The following is a 26,166-nucleotide window of genomic DNA, read 5'->3' as shown; positions in this document are numbered from 1 at the left end:
AGGTAAGGTCTGTTGGGCACGTATCTCTATCTCTTCAGAGTTCAGAGTTATGTGCGTTAGCAATTAAATAAAATGTGGAAGTTTAATATAATGCGTGAAGAAATGTAATGAATGAATTAAGATAGGTAGTTAAATGATTTCCTTTAATCGCATTGGACTTCCGTCATCTGAGTTCTATCCGTCATCTGTGAGAATACCAGCGATTATCTAAGACATATGTCATAAGCTCCCATACAAAACAAAAAGGAACGTATTTTCACGGACTCGGATTGGATAAGTGCGTAACCGTGGTTACTGAGCACACTGTCCAAAGTGGGCATGTAATGTATACCTATCCGAAAAAGTAAGTTGAGCAGTTTCATCTGCGTAAATGATTGATCGCCAATAGCGATCTATTGAGTCTAATGCATTGAGTCAGTACTTGGCAGAGTCATCCCAAAGGTGATATCTGATAACAGTACTCCATGCCAGAGTTCCGATAAAGAGTTTACACTGAATTTTTATCAACGAGATTATTGTATTTATTGAAGGTCACCGCCAGCGTAGGCGCAGATGTGTTTACTTACGGTTTTATACTGCACTAGCTTATGCCCGTGACTTTGTGCACGTGGACTACACACATTTCAAACCTCTATTTTACCCCTTTAGGAATTTAGTTTTCAAAAATCTCTTCATAATGGATGTCTACGTCATAATAGCCTATGTACATGTCAAATTTCAGGCCGATCCGTTCAGTAGTTTGAACTGTGCATTGATAGATCAGTCAGTCAGTTAGCTTTTATTTATATATATATAGATAACCAGCTGCTTATTTATGAATTTTGACTATTAAATTGCGATTCGCAACGCAGAGGCCACGTCTGTTCACTACGCCTCGCGATAATAGCTCGATTCCTGTAGAAAGGTAAGTTTTCTTTGTTTTTACTTACAGTAGGTATGTATATTTCGAAAATTGCATAGATACCCACGGTGGTTTAGTTAAAGACTGGAGATTGACATAGGCTGCTTTTATATCCTACGGTATTTTCAAAACCTAAATCTATGTGGAAGAAGTCGTGGGCATTAGCTAGTCATAAATATCTATTTGAAACATATATAGGTAAATACTCTGTCAAATATATAATCTCATTACTTACAAAAGTAGTCCGAAAAACCGAATCAAAAAAATTACGCATGAATTGAAAACCTCCTTTACTTTTAAGTCGGTTAAAATGTTTTCACTCTTTGCAGAAAAATGCCGAAGGTAATAGTGTACTACTTTCCCCTGAAGGCAGTTGGTGAACCAATCCATCTCCTGCTGGCGTATGGCGGCGAGGAGTTCGAAGACAGAAGATTTACACTGGAAGAATGGCCAAGTGTCAAACCTAGTAAGTATAAAATAAAAAACTCCGAAGCATGTAATGATAGTCATAAGACCCCGTTAGTAGGTAGGGTATAAGGTTAGGGTATAGTTAGGTAAGTAAGTGATAAGATAGACACTAACGTTAGCTAGTCCGACGGTTGAAGGAGTAGGTACCTAATGTATCGATGGTATCAATTTTATAAACTTAGTCATACGACTGTCGGATGAACAGTCTTTGATTATCTCATAAATAAAATAAAAATTAAAAATTAAAGAGCGTGTGTGTAGACGGGAAGCCCATATTCGCAAACGGGCAGATACCTTGATTGATTGATGCTTAACAAAAATGCTTGATGTTCGTAGCGATGCCGTTCGGTCAGATGCCCGTGATGGAGGTGGATGGCAAGAAGTACGCTCAGAGTATTCCCATCGTGCGCTACCTCGGCCGCAAGCACGGACTCGGCGGCGGCAACATTGAGGAGGACTTCGAGATCGACCAGAACGTAGAGTTCTGGAACGATATTCGCTCAAGTAAATATACCTAATAATATTATTCGGTGAAGATCAAAGTCTTCGAACAGTGCGTGTTGCCAGTGATGACATATGGATCCGAGACATGGTCGCTAACTATGGGCCTCATAAGAAAGCTCAGAGTCACTCAGCGGGCGATGGAGAGAGCTATGCTTGGAGTTTCTCTACGTGATCAAATCAGAAATGCGGAGATCCGTAGGAGAACTAGAGTAACCGACATAGCTCAACGGGTCGCGAAGCTGAAGTGGCAATGGGCAGGGCACATAGTTCGTACAACCGATAGACGTTGGGGTCCCAAGGTGCTGGAATGGCGACCTCGCAGCGTTGGAAGACCCCCCACTAGGTGGACGGACGACATCAGACGAGTCGCAGGGAGCCGCTGGATCCAGGCGGCGCAAGACCGTGGCACGTGGAAGTCCCTACAAGAGACCTATGTCCAGCAGTGGACGTCTATTGGTTGATGATGATGATGATGATGATTCGGTGAATCATAAGTTTCATACGTAGGTAGTAAGTACTTTGGGGACCTAAAGCTGTGCCTAAAGTACTAAAATAGGGACCTCACACCGGTCATTGTTCAACATCAAAATTGGCGCACAATAGTTGGTACTACTTCGTTCAAAGATGGCAGTCACATAACAGCTATTCTGTTTGGCGGCTTTTAAATACAGAATAATAGGAGTACTTACCGCGAACGTCTTTTCCGTCCGAAAAAAGATCTAAGTACTTTCAAGTCACGCCTAAACAAAATTAGTTTTACTCTAATAATGATGCCAATTCTCTTGTACACCCTGGTTCATTTATGAAGAAGGAGCAGCAGTATTTCACGAGAAAGATGAGAAGGTGGCAGCGCGGAAGCAGGCGGAGCTGGAGAAGAACTTCTACCCCGTCACGCTGAAGAAGCTGGATGACATCATCGCCAAGAACAATGGATATATGGCTCTTGGCAAGGTATGAACCATATTATTATATAGACAAATTCAAGTTTCACCGTTGAAAAATAGATAATTTTGAAAAGTAGATACTTAAGTAGTTTTCATAGCGTTATCTGAAACCACATAGCGGTTTCGTTTTGTTCTTTGAAAAACCCACAACCGAACAATCCTGATTCTCTATCGCCTGAATACTGAAACGTCTCTATTAGGATCTAAAAGCTTCTCATAGACCTTTTATTTGTCAAATAAACGACAAATAAAAGGTCTATGGAGCTCCTTTAGATAAGACTAGAACTAGAGAAACTATTACCCTTCTCCGAATCAACCCACCTATATCAGTATAGACTCCAAAAAGGTTATCTAAGTAGGAAAGGCATTTTTTCTTAATTTCAGTTAACCTGGGCAGATTTCTTATTCGCGGGCATGTACGAACGTCTGAAGACGCTCCTTCACATGCCAGACCTCGATCAGAAGTATCCAAGATTCAAGCAGTTAGAGCAGACGGTGTATGCTATCCCCAAAGTTAAGGCGTATGCTGAAAAGGCGCCGAAGTGGGACTACTAAATATTATTAGGATTATTTTGAAAATATTATCTTGCTTTATAACTAGGTATAGTACCGGCAGAAAATAATACTACAGATTTAGGAAAATATAACAGTTTCGTAGAGCATTGTCTCTGTCGTTGAGACCGACAAAACGTCACATAGATATGAATGACTGAGAAAACGCGCTATACTAAGCCGAAATCTCATTCTAAGGGTCATGTACAATTCTTGTCGGCTACTGTACCTATATTTTTAATATTTTTAATACAACTATTTTTGTTTAATAAAATAAATGTTTTTTATTAATCGTTGTGACGATTCTACCTACCTAAGTTTTGTTGGGCGTGTGTCCAACAAAATTTAGGTAGGTAGGTATAATTAAATAAAATGAGGAAGTAATCATGATCAACCGATCGCCGGCTTACTGCTGTACCTACTGACCACTGATCTCCTCTCAGAATAAGGAAGTGGTGGCCACATTGGCTAATTGCAGATTGGCAGACTTCACACACCTTTGAGAACATTATGGAGAACTCTCAGGCATGCAGGTTTCCCCACGATATTTTCCTTCACCAATAAAGCATGTGATATTTAATTGCTTAAAACCCACATTAGCTCCGACAAGATAGAGGTACGTGCCCGGGATCTTTCTGTTCTGTGGTAGAAAAATGAAGGAGGAAAAAGATCATGAACTTCCTGCTAGCATGCTCTTCAAAGTATATCGGATTTAAAGACTGATAAGCAGGCGACTTTGCGCCGCTACTGTAAGCAATTTTCACCTGCGTAAATGATTGATCGTCAATTATTCTTCAAATATGGCGATCTCTGGTACTTGGTAGGGCCAAAGGTGACAGCAATACTCCATACCAGAGTTCCAATAAAGAGTTTACACTGTATTTTCATCAACAAGATTATTCTATTTATTGAAGGCCAACAGCGGCTTGGGCGCAGATGTGTGTACGGTTTTATACTGCCCAGTAACCAATTGCTTATTTGTGAATTGTGTCTAGTAAATTGTAATTCTCCAAGCAGAGGCCACGTCTGTTCACTACTTGCAAATATAACTCGATTTTCTTTTAAAAGGTAAGTTTTTATGTATTTACTTATAGTAGGTACCTATCAACGTATATTTTGATGTATTTTCCTCTTCTAATTTACTGTAAGTACCTACCAATAAAATAAAATTGTATTAAGTACTTATGTATCCTGCCTCGATTCACTGTAAAAGCCGGCCGGATATCGAAACTAATAGCATCTTGTTGTGGAGTTATTGTTATCTATTGTAGTTTATTTTTATTTAATCGCAGGCAACCTGCAACCTAAAGATACGTAAATTTATACTAATTATTATAAATTATGTGAAATTGTCTGTCTGTCTGTCTGTCTGCTAGTTTATCACGGTCCATCCGTTTTTGACAAATATTGGTACAGAGAGATCTGGGGATGAATTTAGTCCCGGAAAATCAAAGAGTTCCCGCGGGACCGCTTACCGATTTTAATGTTTAATACGATCAGTCAGCCCTGTTTGGGGGTTTTTTCATTCAAAAAATTGCATTTAGATATCCAGACAATTTTAGTTGGGACCTGGAGAGAGTAACATTGGCTACTTTATAAAAGTTCCACAGGATTTCAAAACCTAAATCCACGTGGAAGAAGTTGTAGGCATCAGCTAATAATACTTAAAAAAATATATCTGCCTACAAGTATTCTGTCAAAATTTAAGTACCTACCTATGAGTAATCTCCTCTTTTCGTCGACATAAAAATTACACGTGAATTGAGACCCTCCTTTTTTTGAAGTTGGTTAAAATGTTTTCATTCTTTGCAGAAAAATGCCAAAAGTCACAGTCTACTACTTTCCTCTGAAGGCAGTTGGTGAACCCATCCGTCTCCTATTGGCGTACGGCGGCGAGGAGTTTGAAGACAGAAGAGTTACCCAGGAAGAATGGCCAAGTGTCAAACCTAGTAAGTATAAAAAGTAATATTCAGATTCTTATTTTAATTTTATATAATATCATTTTTTTAACCTTGCTATTTGTATTACACAGTTTTAATAATTTATTTATGAAAGATCTGGACCCTATAAGTCCTGCAAATTGCTAATAGGCGTGGCCGCCATTTTAGTGAGGTCAGCACTAGACTGAAGTTTCGAGCTGATGGTAGGTATATTTTTATTTCGGCTGAAATCAAAATGACGTCATTTCGATGTTAATGAGACATGGTTCCAGCGCAATAGCAATTTGCGGTACTTATACCGCATTATTATCCTAAAAACCCCCCATGTGATCTATGGAAAGGGGTCGCCAAATTAAAAGATTGCCTAGTCGTCCGACTGTTGGATGAATAATAATATGTAGCCTTTACCGTTAATTCCCTAATTTAATTTTTTTAAAATGCGAGTCGGACTCCCACTTATACTAGATAATTATAACACTTGTAACACTGCAAGTTAATATTTGGCAATAGACGCTAACGGCTGATTGAAACGATTGATGTATAACAATAATGCTTAATGTTCGCAGCGATGCCGTTCGGTCAGATGCCCGTGATGGAGGTGGACGGCAAGAAGTACGCTCAGAGTATTCCCATCGTGCGCTACCTCGGCCGCAAGCACGGACTTAGCGGCGGCAACATTGAAGAGGACTTCGAGATCGACCAAAACGTCGAGTTCTGGAACGATATCCGCTCAAGTAATAGTTATTTGTTATGCAAGGTTGCAAAGTTGTTATTTTGTCGCGAGAGTTTGTATAGAATTCCGTGAAGGTTGAAAATAGGTTCAAAAATAGAATCCTGAGCGTAGCGAGGAACTCTAAGGGTCGAGGGAAAACCGATAGACGTTGGGTTTCCAAAATGACAACCTCGTATTGGAAAGTAGCGTTGGCAGACGCCCACTAGGACTAGGTGGACAGACACTACACGACACTAAACGAGTTGCAGGGAACCACTGGATCCACGCGACGGCGCAAGACCGTATAGCACATGAATTCCCTATAAGAGACCTATCTCCAGCTGTGGACGTCTACCGGTTGACGATGATGATGATAAAGTTTTATACAATTTGTATTGGCAATACTGATATCTCCAGTGCTATGAATTACTGACCTTTACGATCTGTATAATAATGATGCATATTCTCTTACACACCCTCTTGTTGCTGTGTTGCTTGTAGAAGGAGCAGCAGTATTCCACGAGCAAGATGAGAGGGTGGCAGAGCGGATGCAAGTGGATCTGGAGAAGAACTACTACCCAGCCGCACTGAAGAAGCTGGATGACATCATCGCCAAGAATAACGGATATATGGCTCTTGGCAAGGTATGAATCAGTGAATGTTGCGGATTTTCAGGGAATTTTGATATCCGCGGATACGGATGCAGATGTCCGCATGTTCCGCATTTGCGGATGCGGATGCAAGTATCCGTAAGACCCCTGTTGGGTACCAATGTACACTTTTTGATTTGTCAGTTAGTGAACGAAGATATCTAGCAAAACCGCGCGAGGCACGCGTCACTCTGGACCCGGCCACTTTCTTTGCAGGTCGTTACTTGTTGCAAATATGAATCCGCATCCGTAAAAGGTCCGCATTAATTGATGCGGATGCCGATGTCTGAAATACTCCTGTTATGAATACCTACAAGACCAATTCAAGTTTCAACATTAGGGTCTTCTGTTATAATATACGTAGATATCTCTTTCTAAATATCTCTACTACCTAATATGGGGTAGGGTCCTGATTCTCTATCTGAATAACTGAATAGCGAAACGTCTCTATTAGGACTTTTAGAGCTTCTTTAGATAGGACTGCAACTAGAAGAACTACCCGGCCATCTGTATAGACTCTAAAAAGGGTATCTACATAAAGCCTAAAGGCATTTTTTCTTTATTTCAGTTAACCTGGGCGGACTTCCTATTCGCGGGCATGTACGAATGTATAAAGAAGATTCTTCACATGCCAGACCTCGATGAGAAGTACCCAAGGTTCAAGCAGTTAGAGCAGACCGTGTATGCTATCCCCAAAGTTAAAGCCTTCTCTGATAAGGCGCCTAAGAGTGAATTCTGAACTGGTCAGAATTCTTTGGATAAAGCCTGATTTACATTTTGTGAAGTGTGGGTGCAAGTGACAAGAGATTTCATGAGTATTATGATCCACCCATCGTCTGCCCACTAGTGAGCACGGGTCTCTTCTCGGAATGAGAAGGGTTTAGGCCATAGTCTGCCATGCTGGCTAGGTATGAATTGGCAGACTTCATATACCTTTGAGAACATGTTGAACTTGCGGCGACTTCGTGCGCATACACACGGCGACATACAAATTACAGATTCTCTACTGAGTTGCCGGGCGACTAGTTAACCGTGTGTAATGGGTTTTACTAGGTACATGCTGATCTTACCTACTTATCACTTTACACTTCTCTGAACTTGTTACTTAACAAATTGTAAATCAGACATTAATTTTTTTACAACTGTTATTTTTTATTGAGTTTTTTCTGTACTTTACCTATATTTTTAATACAAAGTTTTTTATTTGATAAATGTTTTTATTTGAGACCACTGCAGCGAGGCATTGCACCCAAGATGCTGGCAGTATTGACCCTTTGGATGGAATTCTTTGTCCAATGTAGCTGTTATGCAATTAATTACCTACCTTATCCCACGCTACGTGGGGTCGGCACAATATGTCTTCTTCTTCCACTCACTTCTGTCATTCGTCAACGTATTATCCACCCCTTTTTCACGCATATCCTCTTTCACGAAATCCATCCACCTTTTCTTTGGTTGTCATCTCTTTTTTCCTTCCACATTCATACTTAACATTCTCCTAGTGACATGGTTTTCTTCACTCTGCATTATATGCCCATACCATGCCAGCCTATTACCCCTTATCTTTGCAATAAATTACATAATAAATAGAAATAGACGTATACTAAGAAACTTTATTCCTCTTAAAATAACTCGCGTCACACGATATGCATTGACGCAAATAAAAGTAAACATTTACCAGAATTGAACAGTGAGTAAATAAAATCTGTATTATAAATCGAAATAGAGCACTCAAACCAAATATTGTAAAGAAGACGCGCATTATATTCCTTTAATCAGGTGCTAAATGACGGATAATGCTCGAGACTGAATTGTTAGAATTGTAACGATAATTTAAATAATAAATATGAAGCTTAATATAAAACGGGACGTACGATACAAGCGGGACAGTCATAAGCTTGGTATTGCTTCAGAACTAAACTTTAAAATAGCAAATTATTATTAACATAAAAAGTATATACTGCTTTGAAATAAATAAGTCTTACTGAAGTCATACCAAAAATATAAGTGCTTGCAATCTTTATACCAACTAATCTGTGATTTTTGAAATCAAATTCTGCTTCTCTAGTTCTATTTTATATTGAGTGGTATCGTTATCGAAGCTGAAGAAAAAAGAAGAACTGATTTTCTAAATAATTTATTTGTACTACGTATAAACAACTGAAAACCATAATAAAAAAGGGGATAAAGGTACCTACAATATAAAAGTACAAAAAATAAGAACTAAAATGGAACTAATATCCAAAATAACGGCAACAATTCTGCTGTATTGTGTTCTGGCTGTGCTCTCGAAACCGATTGAAGAATCTAGCCTTCAGGAAAGTTTTGAGGCTTTCGAAGAAAATTTATTCCAAGAGAAGGAAATAAGCCGCCATTTTGAAAAGCGATCCCTGAGTGAAGATGGTGACGTGGTATTTCCGGCAAGATTTGAAAATGCTTTTGAGGGACCCCATAGAATACGAGTGGTGACTGGTTTCCTTCACTGATAAATCAGAAAAGGAGACTATTGTACCGATAAGTAGTAGTGGTAAAATAGTGTCTTTAAATTGATAGTGAGTTCGATTATTATTTAGGTACGCTGTAAGTTAATTAAGTACCTAGGTATTACTTAAATATTCTCAGTTAATAATAGTGTAGGTAAGTAGGTACCAGTGGCGTGCACAGTGTTCGAAGCCAGGGTAGGCATTGGTTAGGTAGGCTGTTTACATGCAGGTCATAATGAAAAGTAGGCATTGAGCTATTACAACTGGGGTAAGCAGTGCATTTATGCCTTTATGACCTGCACGCCACTGGCAGGTACCTACCGTAACTTAACAAGTAATATTTTGGACGTGTATAGGACTTTTCGTTAACTTAGCATACGTCATTTTTTATCGTTTTAACGTGTCTATTCTTTACCAATTTTTGTATGTAACTAACTAAATATTTATATTTTTTGTAAGTAAATAGAAAATAATAAAAAATAAGACTTATTTTCATTTCTATCTTTTCACAGAGACCGTATGAATGGTGACACAAAATAAAATTAAAGTTAAAATTTAAAAGTGATTTTATTTATAAAATTTAAAATCTCATACATTTGATAAAACTAAGTACATAACAAATTACAATAATAATATTTTCAGCAATAATAATAGACAAAAGGAAAAGATACCCTACCCATAAAGTAACTTTAACAGCCGCAGTTACTTAAGATTTAGTTAAAACGAGACAGATTTATGTGAGACTTGAGAGATAGCTCTGTCTCATTTTAACTAAACTTAAGTAACGATTAAGCGACTATGAGTGCGGCAGTATGTCCCAATACAATACATCGCTTTCGTATCCCTTACACGAGGAAAGACCATAGATCTTCTGTTATCTAGGGGAAGACCAACCTTCTAATATTAATGAATTATTTTTCTTAGCCTAGGTACATTAAAACATAAAATTGAAATAATTTCAACAATCTGCGTTAATTTGTGAAAAAAGTTTTTTTTATGGTAAAATAGTAAAAACCATATCAATGGCCATAGCTCAGACAGGTAGCGTTGAACTTTTATTCGTTAGGTCAGAGATAAGCTTGTAATAACAATAATAAGGTAACCTCTGATTAGCTAAGTACATATTAAAGTATAATGCAATACGTAAGTAATAATAGAAACTGCCAGACCCCTTCCAGATTAGCCCGCTTTCATCTTATATTGCATCATCACTTACCACCAGGTGAGATTGCAGTCAAGGGCTAACTTGCACCTATCTGAATAAAAAAAAAGTATAAATGAAAAAAATATTCCAGAGATTTTCTATTCCTTTTTTTTGTCATGTCCTACATTCACCAACATATCGTATTTGTTTTCTATACTACATTATGTCAAAGTGAAAATAGGTGATTTACGAAAAAAACAATTCAATAATAAAATCATTTTCGATGCAGAACTGAAGAACCTACGGATGAAAATCATGCTTGTCTAAAAAATGTGCGTGAGCCTTAAATTTTTGTTAAGGTTTGTTTAAACAGCAACTCAAAAGTATTGTGTTTTTCAAACATAAAATATTGACACTAAGTATTAATTAAGGAAGTAATCTGTTTAAAATTGAATATTTTCTAACGTTCTAAAGCACCGTTGATTCAGCAAATTATTTATTAAAATTAATCTTAAAGTTATTGTTTTCAAACAAATTGATGGAAATTAAACTTAAATAAAGTGACATATATTTAATAACATTATAATATTATTTCTTATAGGTAAGTAGGCACTTTTAATTAAGTATCTTACTATATGTAAGGCCACAAAACACTTCGTTAGGTACCTAAAACTTTGGAGGTTGAATTCGCCAAATTTTCGGCTTCATATTGAGGAGAACTTATAATTTAAACATAATGGTTTTAATGCGATCAGTGGGGCCGATTCTCTTGTACACAACCTCTTAACTAAACTAAATTAACAGGTCTAAATCTAGTGCCATCCTTTTCCGAAAGCAACAGTATGAAAGGGACAGCAATAGATTTAGACGTGACATTTTAGTTTAGTTTAGAGATTGTGTACAACGGAATTAGCCACATTATGTATCTATAGTAACCTCCTAATGCCGATTGATCTTTAGACGGAGATTGCGGATTTGTAGAGGTCTCCGTCGTTGAGACCGACAACATAGAGGTATGAGTGATAGAGACAACGCTCTACAAAGCCGAAATGTCATTCTAAGTACCGATGTACCTTATTTTCTGCCGCGTACTGCACCTAGGTATACTACCTACGACATAGATGGATGTAAGATGGATCTTCGTTCTATCGTGTTCTATGAAGCTGTCAAAATTATAATTTTTTTCCAATTTGACCATCAAGTTATACAGGGTGTAACCAGAACGCTGGCAAAAACGAAGACAGGTGAAAGAATTGGTGATTACTGAATACTGATATGATACGCACAAAAAAAACGCGAAAAAATATTTGAAAAAGTCCTATATTTTGTATAAGTTCACGATATATTGCAAACTGATACACTAGAGATCAACGAACGTTGCGAAAGTAGGTCAAGGTAGGAGGTGACTCTGAGTCAATGCCACGTCGTAGGTGGGGCGTTGACCCGAGTTTTGCACGCTATACATTGCGGGTTTGAAAAATACTAAGTCACTAAAACTGCAAAATAAGGCAAATGGTTATTGGTATTATTGGATTTTGTTTAGGTAGTATAAAAATTACGCTAAGTTTTTTCTAGCATTCTGGTTACATTCTGTATATGCAAAAGAAGAGCAAAAGCGAGTTGCAGTCAGCAAAAAATTTGTTAGAATGACTGACTCACCGGTCTAGTGCGTATCTAGGTCATGAACCTGAGACATGTTAAGAGAAGTAACACGCGCTCCCCAAGCTCTCCATACAAACGTAGTTTAGTTCTCATTTGAATAGATATAATTATGTAGACACGTTCTAGAAACAAATACTGTGTCTGTAATCTATCAGATTTTCGTAAAAATGTGTAGTTTCTTTAAAACTACGTTTGTGTGGAAAGCGCGCTAGGGGGCTACTTCTCTTAAGGGTATCATTAAATTCTTAAATTATATGCCTATTTAATAGCAGGAGTTTAAGCTTAGATCTAATGAAGGTACCTATTTTAAATTTCGAACTTCTAAGTACACTTGTACCTAATAACTTAGTAAGTACCTATATCATAGTAAAAATAATCGTATAAAATCTCAATGTCATGGCACTTGACTTTATAATATTAAAACTTAACTATGTATTTTTGGCACAATGAGAATTCACTGGATCTTTGGATGTTAGTTTTTTAACGATTCTGTTAACGTTATTAATTAAACGTTAAATAGTTACTGAAATAACACATAACAGAATAACGTTATTTTTTGATAACGTAAAAATATTAAGGCTTGTTAGTTGTTATAATCTCTTTAAATTAAGTTTTAACAGTAATTTGTTAGTCATATAAGTAGGTATAGCACATAGTACGATTTTAATATTTAAAAAGTTAACAATAATCATAAATTTATATATCTTATATACATATAAATTTCATAAGTAACTTTAATGCCATTTGGAGTATAATAAAACTTAATACCTACCTATTAAAATATTACATACCTGCTATGTTATATTTTGATTTTATACTTAAATTTTTCGAAATATACATTTCATATTTTAACTTTAGACACTTACTTATATATTAATCAAAGAACAAAGATAAATATAAAATCTAGAGATATAAGAAAAATATAATAAGATAAACAGTTTTAAAAACGGCAAATGAAATATGTAATAATAATGGTTTGTACCATGGACCTAAATACCGTTATACTTATAACGCGTACCAATAAAGAAATTAATCGATCAGAGCGATTTTAATCAATGGTCATTTTGATTCGTTTCTTTATTGGTACCTACGCGTGTTATGTAAGTTAGGTTCGAATATTTCGAACACTAAATAATATTGGGTTTCAATATTTAATATATCTGTATTAGATTGTATATTGAAATCGGACATCATTATAAAAAATATTAACAAAAAATTATAACATAAACTTTGGAAATTCGTTTTTGGCTAAACAGTTCATGTGTAATCAATGTACCACCTACTTCTCCAGCTAAGTACATAACTAATATGAAACTAAAAGAAAAAGAAAATAGTGCATTGATACAAAACTAAAATAAAAAAAATTGTCAAAAATACAAACTTAAGTACACAACTTAATCGTGTTCTGAATTTTCAGAATTGCTTTGAAAAGTTGTTCGTAAAAGAGTTTAGTGTTAAAATGACTTGAACATTAAACAACTAAAAAAAATTAGGGCCCCATATTTTGTCGTGTAATACCATAAAGAAGCCCTTGGTAAGAATAAATTAAAACTCTTTCATAGTAGGTACTTACAATACACATCCAAATAATCAACAAAAACGAATACTATTTTTGACACTAATTAAAGACACTGTACCTAGTTTTTAAATTTTGAAGATCTTTGAAAATGTTGAAGAATTTTAGATGACTCAATTTTGGATATTTGCAAAGAAATCCTTAATATTCACGTCGGCAATAGTAGCCCAGATTACGGCATTTCTGGCAGAGATGTTGGGGATGAATCTTGGACTGGTCGCTCACATCGAGGCCGTCAGGTTTCTCCAGGGGTCTCTGAAATTGAGAGACATCTTCTTGAAATTACAAGTCATCTGTACTACTTTTGCGTATTATTACTGTGGCTTTGTGGTGTCGCGACATTATAATTCATTACGCTTTTGTGCTCGCCAGAGACACATCTCGTCAAATATTTTTGGTTTTTATTTAATTTATCGGTTTAATGGATTGGAATAAGAAGAAATACTTTGTATTTTGTACAATTAATATGGAAAAACCCATTATTTGGGAATCTCTTTATAATAACATTAAAATAACCAAAACTGTGGACACGTCTTTCTCGAATAAAGTTCTTGTTTAAATAGATAAGTTACTAACTGGCATAAGAATTGTTGCTTTTACCGCTATTAATAATGGTAACAAGATAACGTATGGGTATCGTTATTTTTAACTTATCGGTAAATTGGTAACGTTACAAAAAATACCGGAAATTTAGTCTCACTGGTCCCTTCCCTTAAAATGCGAAAACAAAGTAACCAGGCGATTGTTTACCCACGAGTTGCTGCTCATTTAATTCAGGCACTTTTACTCATCGAAGCAATGCTTCTTGCGTTATTCTTCACCTACCTATTACCTTTTATATTACCACAGTTTTACTGGGATATTATTGTGGATTTAGGAAGCAAGTTACCTGCTTATGCGGAAAGAGGTTGACTCTACACTTCATGCATTCCTGGCCGTTGTTCGCCCAAGAGTTATCGCACAATATCTATGCACTAATTGCACTTCAGGCACTAGAACCTACTTGCCGAAGCAGCACTTCTTGCCTTATTTGATGATCCATGACATTACTGCGGATTTAGGTAGCAAGTTACGCACTTATTGAGAGTCGTTGACCTTGTTCGTTCGTCACGAATTCCAGCTAATCCATTTGTGATGACACTTCTGTCACCTTTACTCGCCGAAGCAACGCTTCTTGTCTTATTTAATGACCCCTTACATTACTGCGGGTTTTACCTGCTTATGCGGGAAGACGTTGATCCTACACTTGATGCACTCCTGTCCGTTGTTCGCCCACGAGTTGCCGCTCATCCACTTGCGCTTGCACTTCGGGCACTTGTACTCGCCGAAGCAACGCTTCTTGCCTTGGTATGGAGTCAAACCTTCGCCTTTCGGGCGGGCCTGAAACCACGATATTTTAAACAAGTTAAAATTTAAATTACTTACTTAAATTTTAGAATAGGTTGAAATTTCTTCATTTACTGTAGCGACCTCTGTATAGAAGTTGTAATTATACTAGCTAAACACAATACAATACTAATAACAATTTGCCTTACACTTGTAATTTTAGAGTAAGTATTTTTTAAACCCCCAATGCAAATAGCGTGCAAAACTCAGGGTCAACGCCCCACCTTCGAGTGGCATTGACCCCGTGGCACCTATCTACACAACATTCGTTGACCTCTAGGTGCCTCTAACGTCAGTCAGATGTTTTATTTGCAACTAGCGTATGCTCGCGACTTCGTCCGCGTGGACTACACAAATTTCAAACGCCTATTTCACCCCCTTAGGGGTTGAATTTTCAAAAATCCTTTCTTAGCGGATGCCTACGTCATAATAGCTATCTGCATGCCAAATTTCAGCTCGATCCGTCCAGTAGTTTGAGCTGTGCGTTGATAGATCAGTCAGTCAGTCACCTTTTCATTTTATACATTTAGGTACATTGCGGACATTGCAAAAGTACAAGTTTAAAAAAATCGCGTTTTTTGTGGTAACGTCTTATTAAAAGGTATTAATATAGTTAAATGATAATATGAAGTTGTCTGCGATTTAGGACGCCACTTACATTTTGATTAAGGTTAAAAAGAAATACAGATTAATAAGAAATTACAAAGAAGTAGACCTATTTGCGTTAAATGAACCAAAGCAATCGACGATCTATAAGGGCATGGCTTATTCTATATTTTGGAGATCTATATAATATGAAATATTGTGTTAGAAATAGGACATGCAATCAATGCTTCCTTTAAAACATAAGATCCATCTTAGTTCGAGCGCTGTGTTATCTATTCCAAAATAAAGGATTCTTTGTATGGCATGAAATAGGTTAACAAGATCGCTGTCCGGTCAGGAAAGGTTGACGAATGAAACTAAAAGATTACGATAGTAGCCTATAATTAATAAGTATCATAATTTTTTTATTTGCATGTATGTAACCAACTTCATTGTTAATAAACTGGATGATGCTCGCGATTTCATCCGAGTGGATTTAGATTCTTTTAAATCCCGCGGTAACTCTTTTGATTTTCCGGTAACCGGGTCATAAATCATAATGATCTACTTTTTGTCCCGGAAAATCAAAGTTGCCACGGGATTTCAAAGAATCTAAAATTTTAAACCTAAGTGGACGAATTCACAGGTTTCATCTATTTGGTACTTACAGACTATAATCTTGCATCTCAGAGGTAGATAAAGGATAAGTACTTTTTATTCCGGAAAATCAAATTGTTCTTACGGGATTTTTAAAACCGTAAATCCACGCGCACGATATCGTGGGCTAGCTACCTACTTGTATTGTAACCACTACAAGGTAAGTACGTCCCAGAATACACAGTAATCCGACGATGACATATGGGTTCCGAGTCAAGAATCTAATATTTCTTTTATAGAGAAAAATATAAAAATATTTCTCTGTACGTTCTGGCACAATGCCAGAGCGACTTATGGCGGAAATAGCCACATTACAGAGACGTTGCTGATTTGACCGCTAATTGAAGACATTTTGGTGAGGGAAAAGCTTGTAGGATTTACAAAACACAGAACACCTTTACTCATTGCCTGTAGGCTTTAGGCTAGTCCTATCCTGACAATGATATACCTACTTACCTAGCGAAAATTTGGCGAATTTTCAATCATTCTTAGGGATATCTCGCAGTTAGTTAATAGCTAAGTTTAGTTTATTGCATATTCAAATACTTTAAACAACAAGACACCATTCAATCACACCAAATGTGGATGAGTGGAGTTGAGCGAAGGCTGCCAGTGAGCTAGTGTCTGTACTGTGAGATAGTGTCAATGTAGTCTCCTTTATTGAAGCACAAGTGGCATAATATGTACGCCGCGGGAGGGTGTCACGCCGGCCAGCGTAGAGACAACGCTCTCATAGGCTTAACGTTTCCTACTATGTTGAGCCTTTTTGATGTGACCTCGGTGACATTTGTTTGTCCTTCGTGCTGTCTCTCAACTTTTGTGTCCGGCATGGTTTTTTCCACGACACTTCTGACACCATATGTATAATTTATAATACTTTAGTATAAATAATGTAACAATAAAATAGCCTGAATCAAGTGTATATAAAATATATAATTTATAATAATCACAAATCACAAGATGACCTTTTTTAACCAAGACTAATGACACGGACCTCTTGTATCAAGATTGACACAGACTATGTATATTCATAACACCAGTGAGCGTCTTTATAGTGGTATACCTGTGGACAATCGCCAATGTAGTGTCCTTTCTTAAAGCACAAGTGGCACATGTACGCTGAGGGCGGGTGCCGCGTCGGCCGGCGTAGAGATAGAGCTGCCAGTTGGTCTGCCAGTGAGCTGGTGTCGTCGGCCTGTTGCGTGGAGCCGGTTGCCGCAGTTGGTAGAGGTCCCCATACTGAGCCTGGCACCCACTGAAAATTGAGAAAATCGATTTTAGAAAGTTCTTTCCCCGCATTACATGGTTATAGATCGTAACCTATAGCCACGACCTCTCTGCAAAGAGTGAACGAATAAGCAGAAGAAGAGTTTTAGAAAAATTGAGCATATAATCTTTGCACTATAGTTAGTGCCAAGATTTTATGCCAAGTACCACTAGGTACTTGAAACTAGTAGGTAGCGTGGTAGGTACTTGGTATTTTCAAAGACCTCGATAAAAGATGGTCGCTGCAAACAGCTGTTTTGGTTGCCATTTTAAATACGGACGGAAGTAATGACCGTCCTACTTCCGTCTGGTTTCTATCTTAAAGATCTGAGTTAAGTACAGAGGCGTCTTTATCTATGGTGCAGGGTGTGCGGCGCACACGGGCGCCGGGTCTAAGGGGGCGCCGAGCGCCCTCTAATGCGACCCCTCCGAAGATGCGTCGATGCCGGCGCTCTCAAAGACCCTGCGCTCGTGTTATGGCCGACGCCGTCAACATTTAAAATTGCACCATTTGCATCCGAATTTCCGTTTGAAAATATAACTGTTGGTATTCCATTTTGACCCTGCTCCTACTAGACTAGAGGGCGCCAGGGTACTGGTTGCACACGGGCGCCACAAGGGCTAGAGGTAGAGACGCCTCTGGTTAAGTAGGTACTGTTAAGTCCCGCTTAAGAAGTTTTACTCCAAAAATATTATGGATAATCCTGAATCATAATGGCCATAAGTATTTTGTTACTTTAACTTTAAAGACATTATATTTATTGAACTTTTAATTAATTATGTGATTAAAATTTGCTCGTAGTCGCAAGCCACTAACGAAATCAAAGCGAAGTTTGATATGAGACTTGGCTACGCACAGTAATTTATAAAGTACTAAGTCTGTATGCTGCCATTGACAGACATAAACAACTGCACTTATTTCCAATCTAATAGGTATCTATTAGTAACCACTTTAATTAGCACATAACATGTTCCAGTAGGTATTTAACAATATGCTCTACTTCTATGACATTTAAAACATTCTGCCTTCTAGAAAATAATTAATTTTTTTTAAACTTTTAACAGAACAGAAGATCTACACAGTAGGTACGCGGCAGAAAGTAATGTAAAACATCGACATTTAGAAGGAGATAGCAGATTTGTAGAGCATTTTCTCTGTCGCGTGTCGTTGAGACCGACAAAACGTCATATAGGTATGAGTGATAGAGACAACGCTTTACAAAGCCGACTTCATTCTGAACTCTAAAGGTCAGAAACCAGAAAACTGAACCAGAAAACCAGAAACTGGAGAAAAATCTGATGCTGCAATTTGCCTAGCAGAGACTTGCCTGAGGTAGACCAAAGCTTTATTATCAGTACCCTTATTATAAATGCGAAAGTGTGTTTGTTTGTTCGTTTGTTGGTTTATTGGTTTGTCCTTCAATCACGTCGCAACGGTGCAACGGATTGACGTGATTTTTTGCTGCTACGCACCAAAAAGCTAAAATTACTAATTCACCAATGTATCGCGGTTTTTTTTAATTCATTATAGGCAAACGCTTGACCACAATCACACGTGATGGAAAGTGATGATGTGGCCTAAGATGGGATGCGTTTACCTAGAAGATGCCTATTCACTCTTGTCTTAAAGATACCCGGGTTGTAATTGGTAGGAAAGGAAACACATATCGCGGAAGAGTATTCCAAACCTTAGCCATATGTATGAGGAATGATGACGCAAAACGTTTCGTGCGTGTAGATGGAATGTCGACGACATAAGGATGGAAACTCGTCCGACGTCTTGCGGTTCGGTGATAAATTTAAAATGTAAAAAAAAATTAAGGCTAGCTTTAAGTTTTATTGTAATATTATTTTCATAAAAAAAATTAAAAATGTAAAATTTAAATGACTGTTTTTATTTCTATTTTTTCTCTTGGTTTTGTATGACTTAATTAATCTACTTTTTGAATATTATATAATTTTAAACATTTTGTAATTTATATGTACATACCTACTTATATGTTTCTAAAAATTTAACTGTAATGTAATATTTAAATATTCATACACCAATATTCTAAGGTAGAATGCATAAGGCTCGCCAACTAATTTTATAACTATGTTATGTCACCTGCATTCTTATGAATAAAATTATTTATTTATTTATTTATTTAAAATGGTATGTTACATAGGAAGGTACAGACGCTGACAACTGTGCGTGATTCCAATCAACATTTCGACGGGGGTCGATTAGACAAATGAAATCGCAGGCAATAAGAAGCCAGCATTTCCATTCCCGGGCTAGGGGTACCAGCTGTGCCGACAATGTTCGGACATGTCCTGGTTTGAATTCGAGATTATTGATTTGCTTTTTGAAATTAAAACTTCACAACTTAAAGATGTGCGCCCCCCGCTTCATAAGTCATACCCCGATTGCCATCTCGACCTGACGCGGACTATAGTTAAGGATAAGTTAGTCATGCCAGTCAGTGCCAACTCGCCAACAAACTGGCCCACCTCTGACAGGTGAGAAATATTTTGTAAATAACGATTGTGCATCAAAATAAAAAATATTCTTGAAAGTTCCGAGCCCGGTGCTAATAATATCCTAATAATATAATAATATCAAGATGCTTATAGTTACCTCGATGCACCGGTTGATCTTTTTGACTACCAAGTTTATTTTCGAGGACTGTCCTAATTTCTCAACGCCCATGGCCACCCGACCAGTGCGCTGTGCACGCGCATGTGTTTAACTAATTACGAAGCAAATCGTTCTAATTCCGAGCCGAGCTCGTTGGCCTCTTTGATCACAGTTTAGTTGTAGAGCTGAAGTTGATATAATGCTGTGTCTATACATAATGACGACATCACTGATATCTTTATCTCTCTCTCTATGAACTTACAGATTTTTCGTAAATATATCGAAAATTTCGCACTCGCTTCGCTCGCGATTTTGCTCTGTGTTAGTTGTTGCCCGCCCACAACCTTGACCGCATTGATTAAGGTTTTCAAAAAGCCGTAGGAACTCTTTGATTTTCCGCATAAAAAGTGTATGCAGGTTTCCGGGATGAAAGCTTTCTCTCTGTTTAAAAAGATAGACCGTGAAATGGTAACAGATAGGTAGATAGATAGGCCTCTTTGATCACAGTTTAGTTATAGAGTTGAAGTTGATATAATGCTGTGCCTATACATAATGACATCACTGATATCAATAAGCATGGTTCAACTTGTTTTTGAGTACTTTCTATATTTGAACTTGTCCTAATTTTTCGACGATTGTGGTCACCCTAGCCATGCGTTGTGCACGCGCATGTGTTTAACGAATTACGGAGCAATTCGTTCCAGTTCAGCCGCGTGCGTTGACGCACTGAGTCACCCAGTTTTGGACACCAAGTCAGTAAGAAGGAAGGGCTACCTTCCTTCTTCCGTAATATCGGTATTAAAAACTTTCATGATCAACCCATCACCGGCTCACTACATAGCACGGGTCTCCTCTCAGAGTGAGATTGGTTTGGCCTTAGTCTACCACGCTGGCCATGTGCGGATTAGTAAACTTTGACGCAATATCCAAGTAGGTAGGTCAAGAGCCAAGGTTTGGTGTCCAATGTAGGAACTCGAGTATCTTCTCATCTTCTATCGAGTAGGTAATGAGTAGTCATTACACCGCGACTTCTTATAAGCCGCCTTTGAATCCCGACACCGTAGAGTGGACCAGACTGTTACCTATATAATTTGTCATATATTTATAGTCTAAGAGATGTTGATATTATGCTGTTGCAAGTAGGTATTAAGTTTTTTTTATAAGTCTGTTTTTATCTTTTTTTTCCGTACCTCGAAAGGAAAAAAGGAACCCTTATAGGATCACTTCGACATCTGTCTGTCTGTCGCATCTGTCTAGAAAACCTATAGGGTACTTACAGTTGACCTAGAATCATGAGATTTGGTAGGTAGGTAGGTCTTATAGCGGAAGTAAAAGAAAAAAATCCGAAAACTGAATTTGTGGTTACATCACAAAAAAAATGTGTTTCAAAGTAAGATAACTAATTATATCAAGTGGGTTTTCATTTATGAAAGAGATTTATTATCAGATTTTTATTCATTTTTACGCATAATAGTTATTGATTTTTGAAAATCTCATGAAAAATATTTATTTAAATTCTAAAATAAACTCTGAATATAACTGTCGGTCACCTTTTCCTTTTATATATTTAGATTAATTAAGTATCACAGTTTGTCCACCATTTCTTGGCCTATTATCTTGAGTCCTAATTTGGACTGTTTACATTTTAGCGGTTCTGTGAAGATGAGAAAGGAAACGCATTTGTTTATAGTATTTTAGTCATCTGTTTGTAGCGGTAACAAAAAGAGAAAAAGTACAATAAACAAAGAATAAAGTAATATAAGTAAAGTACTTAACAGCTTCATGAGAACCTTTTTGGCACTGAGGATTCGTGTTCGATTCTCGGTTTAACAATTTTCAGGGGTCTGTAGTCAACACAATAGTCATCCGTCATCCGAGTTCTATCCGTCATCCGTGAGAATACCAGCGATTATCTACGAGACTACGACATACTCGTATCTGTGCTCGTATGTCATAAGCTAGCCTGTGATAGCCTAGTGGTTAGGACGTACGCCTTCTAATCGGAGGTCGGGGGTTCGATCCCGGGTACGCACCTCTAACTTTTCGGAGTTATGCGCGTTGTAATTAATTAAATATAACTTGCTTTAACGGTGAAGGAAAACATCGTGAGGAAACCTGCATGTCTGAGAGTCTCCATAATGTTCTCAAAGGTGTGTGAAGTCTACCAATCCGCCATGGCCAGCGCGGTAGACTATGGCCAAAACCCTTCTCATTCTGGGAGGAGACCCGTGCTCTGTAGTGAGCCGGCGATGGGTTGATCATAATGATAATGATGATCTCATAAGCTTCCATACAAATCAAAAAGGAACGTATTTTCACGGACTCGGATCGGATGAGTGCCTTACCGCCGCCGTTATAGTTTCCTGCGCTCCGACAGCGTAAGATTCTTTGTAAGACATATAAAAATAAAATAAAATCAGCACCATCTGAGTAGCATTCCCACCATAAAGGAAACAAAATAGCGATAGGCGGTATAATAAAACCAGCGGGAGTTGTGAATGTGTTCAAAACCAACAGAAATGCGTACAGTCGGCCACGTGTTTCACATCGGGAAGTTACTCTAAAGTAGGGCTTACATCACTTAAACATTTTGCGGACATAATGGGGCTAGTTTTAATGTACACTCTTTAAACTAAAATATATTGACAGATCTATGCCGTCCTGTTCTTGCAATTCACGAATTCACAATTTTACTTGTGGTAACGTCGTTGTCATTGTCATTGCGTAAGTGTGCGTGCATGTCGGACTGAATCAGTCGCAAGCAAGCGCTGTCAAACGCACAAAAGTGTACCTTACGTATACCGATACGACTTAAACACAAGCATGAGTCAGTGGCCTTCGTGAAATACAAGAACTATACAAGTTAGCCCTTGACTGCAATCTCACCTGATGGTGATAATGTGATGCGTGTGATGTGTGATGTGATGTGATAACCTGGTGGTGGTGATGATACAGTCTAAGATGAAAGCGGGCTAACCTGGAAGGGGTATGGCAGTTTTAAAATATAGTACGCGACGGGTCGAGCTGGCAATCGGGTTGGGGATGCCCCGCACACCCACACGTCACCCACGCTATCCCGCGCCGGGTTGGCGCGGGGGCTGCATGGGTTTTTGCGGGGCGACCCCACCCCAAGTGCCATCTCGACCTGTTGCGTACTATACATGCAAAATCTAAAGTTTATCTTTGACACGATAACATCTGTCATCCAACAACCTGATATAATGCGTACAAAATGAGATCTCACTCGCCATTTTAACTTTGTGTCAACAGTCATGTACAATGTAGAATTTTATTCCTTAATCCTTATTTTAAAGATGAACCGTACTTTTGACATAAGGTTATCGCCTATTAGTCATTAGCTAAGTCGACTGGGATTTAGAATAAAATGAAACTTCAGGTGGTAGGTACTCCTGTTTTCCACACAAATAACCCACCATGTATTAAATTAATCTGTCTTATGGTATGATTGGACACCCTACGCCACAGATCTAATTTTAGTCTACTACCTGTATGGTTAACATCACGTGCTTGTGCATCAAAACAATACTTTTATGATGATAATGGCATGAATGGTCCCGTTGGCACCCTTCAGGTACGCAAACCTAAAAACTAGGGCCACGACCCTCAGCAATTCGCAGAGCTCTGTGGGAGTTAATCGCGAATCGAACTACCCACCGCTATGAGCAAGTACCGAACGGGCGCCCTCCCGCGTTTCGGCCCATATAACCGCGAGGTTGGTGGGGCCATGGGAGGTGGTGGGTTACCCACCGCTATGGGATACTTATGGGATACTAGACTTACACCTACGATGTTAGATGGGACCGTAGATACGCGGGGAAGTGGGGCCGGTCTTCTACATGGACCTCGTCTCATCGGAGGGGAACTACAACCGGCTACGGGAATTCGCGCACCATTGGCATAAGAGGCGAAGGAGCTCGGAGCGTACAGGTGTCATGCCGGCACCACGGAGGATCTCACGCGGGATCTCAGCTGTGCTAGTGACGTCTAGCCCCTCAAGAGGGGAGAGTGAACATAAGGGACAAGAAGGAGACATAAAATAATTAGTAGGGAGTCAAGAAGGCGTCCCGGGAAAACGCCAAGAGCAAGTTACCGAACGGGCGCCCTCCCGCGATTCAGCCCATATAACAGAGAGGTTGGTGGGGCTGTGGGAGGTGGAGAGATGTATGTATGTATGTATGTGTGTATGTATATACTTTATTGCACCACAAAAACACAAATGACAGGTTACAAAAAGAAATCTTAAATAGTAGGTACAAAAAAGTAGATTGTCCCTACCCACCTAATTAGTAACCACTTCGTAAAGGATGGGCATTTTAATGTCCATCATACCAAGGCCAGTAAAGTTCGTAAACAAAGGTCAGTACAACAGCTGGGTTTTAATTGGCTTTAATTTGTATGAGTCGACACACGCAATTCAAAAAACTATTCAGTGATCAGAATAGTACCTATATCAGACTTGATAGTCTGTTGCAGGTTTGTAATATACCTACCTACCCCTTTTCTGAACGACCTTGTTTACCTATTAAGTACCTATATTATATCTACAATGATAGAGCATCTAAGAGCTGAAGAGGCAGTGGGTAGGCCACGTCTGCCGCAGAACCGATGACCGCTGGGGCAGACGTGTTCTGGAGTGGAGACCGCGTATCGGCAAGCGCAGTGTGGGACGACCTCCAACCCTCTGGACTGACGACCTTAATAAGGTAGCGGGAAGTGGGTGGATGATCGTGTGTGGTGGCGCACTAGTAAGTATAGTAAGAAGAAACATTTCAAACAACGAAGACGATAGCACTCTTGTGGGTTTATGGGGAAGGATTATAATATCTACATACCAGCAGCTGAGGTGGGCATGGCAAACTTTCATTACATTACAATGGAAATGGAGTAGGTTAGAGTTTGGTTCGGGTATGTGAGAAAGTATAAAACTGTTTACGATGGTTATAAATTAAAAAACAAAAAGACGCTTTTTGCATTTTTCTTGATAATTTAGAGGTTATGGTCGATAATGGTCAGTTAGAAAGTTTTAGATTTTTTTTATTATCTACAACTTCACATTTGATTTTTTTCGATAGGAGTAAGCCGTAAATCGCAAACACGATTATCCGCCCTTAAACACGCTCCCCACCCCCCTTCCGGGACTTTTACTCAGTGTCGGGTTGAATTTTCACCATTTACTACATTTTCTGAACATTCGTATGCTATTAAGATTTTTTTGCCTTAAACATTATCGACCCTGGGCCTGGTCCACATATCTAAAAAGCCGTTCATAATAAATAGTTTAAGAGATCGCCGAAAAAATTGGGAATTTATAAAACTAATGTTTCTAAGAAATTTTGCTATATAAGGACCGAACTAAAAATCTTTATTCTACGAAGCATTATTATTGAAACATCAGTTTTAGAAAATTCTCATCTTTTGTTGGGATAATTAATTCAGAACACTACACATGCGAACATATCGAAAAGTAGAGCAATAGTGATGTCCATACCTGATCGTTCTGATCGTGGGTGAGGTAGAGCCAGCCTAGCAAGGCCTGCGGACAGCTCTCTGCCTTGCCGCACCACTGCGGCAGCTCGCCGATAGCAGTAGGTGCCATCGCCACATCCGTATGACGTGAGCCACTCAAAACTGCACTGCACATGCGAATTTATCGATAAACAAGAGGTGACGTTCACCTCTCTATCAAACCGTTTGAATTTCGAATTTTTAGTATTGATATTTTAAGAGAGTTGATTTAATTTTACAGTCTATTTATCGATACACTAACACTAATTCAGCACTTGCGAAATGAATTTTCAGACGTCCAAATTTAAGTCGATAAACGGAAGCTAAATCCACACTTTCGCTACATACATGAATTGATATTTATCGATGTCAACAAGGGCCAATTCAATACTTTTAAGAGTTTTTTAAACGTCTAATTGTTAAAAGCGGTTTAAACTATTGGTTTATGAAATTGGTCGGTGACGCGTGTAACTGGGCTATGCTGTAGCCCGCGGCCCGGCGGCGCGGCGTAGTGGCGGTACTGAAAGTATTTTTGGATCGCGCTCCGTTCGGGAAGCGCGCGCGCCGGCTACTATGTGACTAGCGGCCGC

General features: G+C 38.4%; 2 protein-coding genes across 2 annotated transcripts; one reads left to right on the top strand and one right to left on the bottom strand.

The window, feature by feature from the left end:
* Window positions 1-834: 834 nt before the first annotated feature.
* On the top strand, window positions 835-9,643 carry LOC117991525 (uncharacterized). The gene is made up of 9 exons (XM_069505087.1): window positions 835-904; window positions 1,231-1,367; window positions 1,706-1,873; window positions 2,682-2,824; window positions 3,202-3,371; window positions 5,179-5,318; window positions 5,876-6,043; window positions 6,523-6,665; window positions 7,240-9,643. The coding sequence occupies exons 2-9, from the start codon at window positions 1,235-1,237 to the stop codon at window positions 7,408-7,410; spliced, it is 1,236 nt and encodes a 411-aa protein (XP_069361188.1). The 5' UTR covers window positions 835-904; window positions 1,231-1,234; the 3' UTR covers window positions 7,411-9,643.
* A 97-nt stretch (window positions 9,644-9,740) lies between these two features.
* On the bottom strand, window positions 9,741-25,908 carry LOC117991524 (zinc finger CCHC domain-containing protein 24-like). The gene is made up of 4 exons (XM_034979118.2): window positions 25,560-25,908; window positions 17,228-17,419; window positions 14,752-14,916; window positions 9,741-13,791 (listed from the first exon to the last, which is right to left on the bottom strand). Exons 1-4 carry the CDS (start codon window positions 25,710-25,712, stop codon window positions 13,678-13,680), a joined length of 624 nt encoding a protein of 207 aa, XP_034835009.1. The 5' UTR covers window positions 25,713-25,908; the 3' UTR covers window positions 9,741-13,677.
* Between the last annotated feature and the right edge of the window lie 258 nt (window positions 25,909-26,166).

Source organism: Maniola hyperantus, chromosome 19 (genome assembly GCF_902806685.2).
Source record: "Maniola hyperantus chromosome 19, iAphHyp1.2, whole genome shotgun sequence".
NCBI lineage: Eukaryota > Metazoa > Arthropoda > Insecta > Lepidoptera > Nymphalidae > Maniola > Maniola hyperantus.
The sequence above is the reverse complement of the archived record's forward strand: the minus strand, read 5'-3'. Positions and strand labels throughout refer to the sequence as shown.